At 51.3% G+C, this 6000-nt stretch overlaps 1 protein-coding gene across 1 annotated transcript; it reads right to left on the bottom strand.

The window, feature by feature from the left end:
- Positions 1–4666: 4666 nt before the first annotated feature.
- GP1BB (glycoprotein Ib platelet subunit beta) lies at positions 4667–5263 on the bottom strand (the record flags this gene model as incomplete). Its single annotated transcript, XM_079543971.1, has 1 exon — positions 4667–5263. One exon carries the CDS (start codon positions 5261–5263, stop codon positions 4667–4669), a length of 597 nt encoding a protein of 198 aa, XP_079400097.1.
- Positions 5264–6000: the final 737 nt, after the last annotated feature.

Genomic DNA, 6000 nt, shown 5'->3' with positions numbered 1-6000 from the left:
TTTCTCTGCAGGAATCCATGCCGCTGATCAAATATGAAGATTCACCATAGAAAGATACAAAACAGCCTGGGGAAAAGACTTCCTTTCACCAGCAGATTCATTCACAGAGATCTGCCACGGCACATAAGGAAGCCATTGTTTCTGGAATAAAATCTCCATTTGAGCTCTCTACTTTGGCCATGATCAATGGGAGGGAATTAAAGTCCCATCCCAGGAAAAAAATTAGTTTGCTGACACCGTGTTGAAAGATGGGGTAATGGAGACACAGACAAGCATGGGCACCCGCAGCACCTCTTGGGGAGCTGGAGAGTGATGGAGTTAAAAGCCTGCGGACAAAGCTCCCCAAAGTCCAGCAGAGCTTATCCCAGGAGAGACAGCCAAACCAAGGGCTAAGGTTTGCAACAGGAACATCAGCACTGAATGGAACTTCAGCCCCAGTAACTTTGCATGGTTCTGCACTTCTGCCCTACAGAGACCACGGGAACACTCACAGCTCCTGCCTTCCATTCGTCCTCTGCACACCTTCCCACCTCCAACACGCACGCCAGAGGAAAACTCAAATTCCCTGCTCTCACTGCTCAGTGACATTAAAAGGTTTTTTCCCCCCATCCACCATGGGAGGGATTTAAGCCCTCCAAACCGAGTCCGTTTCCATCACAGCCATCACAACACAATGCCTACTTTTCCCTGCCAACAAGAGACAAACTAAATGCCACAGGCTGAAAACGCAGCGTTTGCTGCTTGGACTCTGCATCGGTCCGAGGCCCCGGCCTCGCATCCGTTTCACCAGTAAGAGCAAACAGGAGATTAAAAGCTATTTGCTGCCCTCTTCTGAGCAAACCCAAAGTGCGTGTCAGTATGGGAAACGGCTCCAGAACGATCACTGAGGCAGAGAGAGCTCTCTCTCCCTGCAAAACGAGCGACAGCGTACGGCATCAAGCAGCTGTGGCGGCGGAGCTTAGGAGTAATCATCAGCTGTGACAGACGGGGACGGCAGATCAATCCATGAGGTCTGAGCCGTGTGTTATCCACAGGGCATTCTTGGCATTGGGTTTCATAACTCTCGGGCTAATCCCTTGTGTGGAAATAAAAAGAAATTCCTCCCGGTATATTCTGTTCCCTGCCGTCACAAACAATTCAGAATAGGAGTAAACCAGGAGACATGCAAAGAAATGGGAAAAAATGGCTTTTGGATTTAAAGGGAGCGATTTCATGGTTGTTTTGTTGTTGTTGTTTGTTTGGATTAAAACCACTCAAATCTCTCACATCTTACAGCAAAGCTTTGCCCTGCTCTTCCAAGGAATATTTCTCTTTATCCAGATATACAGTACGTATATACCTACTGCCTTCAAAACAAACCTTAAACAAAACCTTCAAAGCATTTATTCAAGATAACTAATTATTCATAGAAACTTATTAAATTAGACACTGTGCTCTACTCTACAGACTTACAATACAAACACCTGTGAGCCTGAGGGAGCCTCAGTTTTCATATGCAAATGTACAATAAAAGTAAAAATAATTTCCAAACACTTCTGAAATAGCTCTCCTCCCATGTACCCTGGGACAGGCAAGATGCTCCATGATGCTGAATCATCACTGCTTTTCTTGGCACTCCCTGGGATGCCCTGCATATGTAAACACTGAAGGGAAATCAGGACTTTGAAGCCCAGGTAACCCCAAATTAATGACCATGAAAAATGTATTTCATAATTTGTAAGCAGTGCAACGAATCCCAGACCAGGCTGCCATCAAGGTGACTACTGAGTGTTCCACTTGGGCACACAGAGCGCACACAGCTGTGACAATGTGAGACTGGAACATGCCATTCTTCTCCAGGACTTGGTTCCACAGGATCTCCAAGCACTGCTTCGTTTCTGACTGCTGCACAGAACAGGTCTATTTATTTCAGTGACCAAGCCACGCAGTGGAAGGTAACAAACTGTTCTTTGTGTGTGCATTTTATCCCACAGATGAGGGTGAAACATCAAAGTCTGTTTAAATCAACAGGGATAAGGTCGCAGATGTCATGTGAACCCAATCAAATTGTGAGCAAACACCTGCAGCAACCCTGAGGCAAAACATAACCACTATCACCACAAGGAGCAGGGACTGAAGACGTGGTTCTCTGTGGGAAATGGGGCTAAAATTCTCCAGGTTCAAAAATCAGCTTGCTGCTTTCATGACTTGTTTGCTCTACAACATATGCATGAATCACCATGCAGACACCTAAATCCCAGCATGCTGGAAACAGGGAAGAGCCACCATGTCTTCCCCAGTGTCACCTACCTGCCGCTGGCTCCTTTCCTCAGGTGGTGCTAACCTGCCTCAGACACCTCAGGTTTGGAGCTCTGCATCATGCAGACTGCAAATACATTTTGGTTTAGTTTTCTGGTTTCTGTTGTTGTTTTCTTTGTTTCTTCCTGTCAGTGTCTCTCAAAGAAAGAAGCTGCTTGGAAGCACCCGATCTCTGACGGTGCAGCAGCCCATCCAGCAGGCCTGGCAGCTGTTAGCATGCTCGGGTGTTCGATTGGCATTGATACCATGAAGGGATTTGCAAAGAAGCTTAAATAGCCTCCACCCACCTTTGTCCTATTTCACCAGTTTCTCTTAGAGATCACTGTGCAGCCTTGGACAGCCCCTCCATTTAGAAAGAAAGCCAGAGCTCCTTTCAGCAGCAGCACAGCAGATCCTTCTCAGGCCAGCAGGGCAGGAAAGCATCTGTGACGTGCAGCTTTCCTAGCCAGGAGAAGCCAAGGCATGCAGCCTCCAGATTTATGGATTATAATGCTGCCACGGCCTACAAATCACTCTGCATTCAGTGTAACTCATTATCACACTGCTATGGTTGGTCACATTCTTTGCAGGTGTAAAAGATGCCAAAATGGCTTTTTACCTTTCTTGTGCCAGAATTTAATGATATACAGTCAGGACACCGGGAAGCAAAACTGAAGGCAACGGTTGTTCTGTCCCTGTGGGCACATCAAGTCCTGAGGGCTCCCCAGCGCCCCAGAGCACCTCCCATAGCTGCTCCCAGCCCAGCCCTGCTGCCAGCGCCCGCCCAGGTGCCGGTAACGACATCCTCTGACCCAGGGGAATTCAGCTAAAAATCTGCAGGCAAACCCGGGGATTCGTTCCGGCACATGAGCACAGTCTGCAGCGGTACTGGGAAACCAGGCCGTTTGTCCCAGACTTTGCGTGGGACTTCAAGGCGGACGGCACAGCTCCAGGAGCAGCACGGCCGACCCAAGAGGGTTGTGGTATTTCTTTGTACAGCTGAGCCTTGATTACGGAAAAGGACACCTGGGAGGAACCAGCCGCCAACGCAGCCTTTTTGTTCCTATGGAAAGTTAATTCCTCAGAAGCCTTAATAATAAAAGTAACGCAAGCGTACTTAACAAGCAGAGATCTGTCAGGGCCTCACCTTCTCTCCACGGCAGCGGCCGCCACGGCCGAGCTCCGCCCGGGGGCGCTCACCTCACGCCGAGCTCTCCTCCTCCTCCTCCTCCTCCTCCTCCTCCTCCTCCTCCTCCTCCTCCGGCCGCTCCGCGCCGCTCCCCGCTCGGGGCTCCACGGCGCTGCGCTTCGTCCCGGGGCTTCGTCCCGGGGCCGGGCACGGACCGCCGCGGCGGAGCCGCTCCTCTCCTCGGCCGCATCGCAGCGGGCGGCCCGGCTCCTTTCCTCCGCCTCGCCGTTCTCCTGCAGCGGCCCGAAGGCGTGACGAGGCTGCGGGCGGCCCCGCTCAGGACAGCCGTTAGCAGCCGTTAGCGGCCGTTAGGGCTGGGCGCGTGCCGGCGCCTCGTGCCCCTTCGGCAGCGCGAGCAGCCGGAGCAGCGCCCGGCACGGCGCCTCCGCCCGGCTGCAGCTGCCTTGGAGCGAGGCGCGAGCGGGAGGCCGAGAAGATGCCGAGAAACGCCACTCACAGCGCAGTTCACCTTTATTTTATTCCATTTTCGCTACAAAAACGATTCGGAGGCCGGTGAGCAGCAGCGGGCAGGTGCACGGCAGCGCAGCGGAGGCTCAAAGCCGGCTCCGCGCGGCGCCGGGAGCTCCGTGGGAACGCGGGGCGCGTTGAAGTCAGTACTAAAAACCAGCAGGAGGCTAAAAACGCTGCCCGAGGAGAAGGTTACAAAATACGCGGGCAGGAAGAAACACCCGTTCTGTTCTGCTCTGCTGACGGAGGCAGCGGAACCCTGCTGTCGCTCAGCCAGGGCGAGCGAGGCGGTCCTGCACCGCGAGATGCGTTCCTCCATCATCCCGCTCGCTGCTCACCTCTGCCCCGACCTCACACAGAGCGACCACGAGCACAGGGAAAGCACGGCTGAAATACCCAGCGCGGATGGATGGAGCACTGCACCCCAGCAGCTCGAGCGCTGCCGCGGTCATTCTGCTTGCTGCAGTTTATGGGTTCCTTGGGCAGAAACAGAACTGCTTTCAGCAATTGAGCAAAAGCAAAGCAATGAAGACCACGCTGAAGCGTTCAAAGCAGTAAGAAGCATAAGATCTGCTCCCTGGAAACAGAACAAGTGTCTGATCAGTTCCAGGTCCTGCTGCGGGCTGCAGTCAGGGTCAGACGCTGCACTGAATGTCCCCTCTGGGTCTCGTACACCACCCGATTTCAGCACAGCAACACCCGGAGCAGAGGGGACCCTCACTCTTACAACTCTTATTGCTCCTGTAGGGACTGGGTATCTGCATGCTGATACAGATCCCAGGTGGTGCTCCGGGCTTCAGCAGTCATTCTCCGAAATCTCTGCAGGTAGATAATGATGAATATGACCAAGATAGCCTGGAGGAAAAGGAGGATGATGAGAATGAGTTGAGAGAAGAAAGCCAGGGTGCAGTACCAGTACTGGCACGTGGAGATGATCTCATCTTCTGCCAGATAAGCGATGACCCGGTCCTGAAGGTGAGCTGGGGAGGCACATCTCACATCCCTGTAAAAGGTCCGGTTCTGCTGCCACTGCAGCCAGGAGCGCAAGTAGAGGATGTCACAGTTGCATTCCCAAGGGTTGCCCTGCAAGTGCACTGTTTGGAGGCTCTTCAGATTATCAAAGAGCCCGCTGGGAATAGAGGTGAGCCTGTTGTAACTGAGGTTGATAATTTCAGCCGACGGCCGGAAAGCCGCTGGTAGTTTTGTTACAGTTAGGCCTTTGGACATACAGTCAATAATGTTGGTGGCACACTTGCATGGTGGAGGGCACGTAGGTATCACAGATGGGAGGAAGCCAAGGAGGGACAAGAAGAGAATCCTACTGTTCATCTTCACCTGCAAACACTCCCCCAGTGAGAGTGGGTGAGGTGGAAGTCAGGCAAGCAGACTGTAAGACTATAGAGATCTGAAAAGAACAGAGTTAAAAAAGGTGTTGTGAGAACTCTTGGTCTCTCATTACAGGAGCAGGAATACTCTTGGTCTTTCCAGCCCTGAGGGGGTTATGAGCTGATTGATGCTGGATTTAGCTGCTGCCACTGAATTAATTTCCACTCATCTTCAGAAGCATTTAAGAGTTGCTGATAACTTTCAGCATTACTGCAGAAGCATTACTAGGTTCTGAAAACTGATGACAGGAAGTCATCAGAATATGAAACTTATCATAGCTCTGAGATACATCTGTAAGCAAAGCTTTATTCATGCAAACTGCAAGAGAAGATTCAGAAATAAATGTACTATTACCACAAGTTTAAAATAGTCTTCGCAGTTTTGAATAGACACGATAAAATAGTCCTTAGTAAACACAGGGTGCTGAGCTCTGAGGGAGGAAATCCCCAGAATTTTCTATACTAGACACTGTTCCAGCAAACACATAATCTGGAGCTGTGTCCCTTCTGAGGGGCGAGGGCCAGTGATACAAAAGAGGTATTGCAGCCTCACGCCACCTCTGAACACAAACTTTTTTAAGAGAACTACTGCACATGCCTGCAACAAGGCACTGTTTTTCCATGCAGTCAGCTGAACGAAAGGGGGGGGAAAGAAAGAACGAGCAGAAGGTAGTTTGGTTG

Source organism: Tetrao urogallus (genome assembly GCF_951394365.1).
Source record: "Tetrao urogallus genome assembly, chromosome: 17".
Lineage (NCBI taxonomy): Eukaryota > Metazoa > Chordata > Aves > Galliformes > Phasianidae > Tetrao > Tetrao urogallus.
The sequence above is the reverse complement of the archived record's forward strand: the minus strand, read 5'-3'. Positions and strand labels throughout refer to the sequence as shown.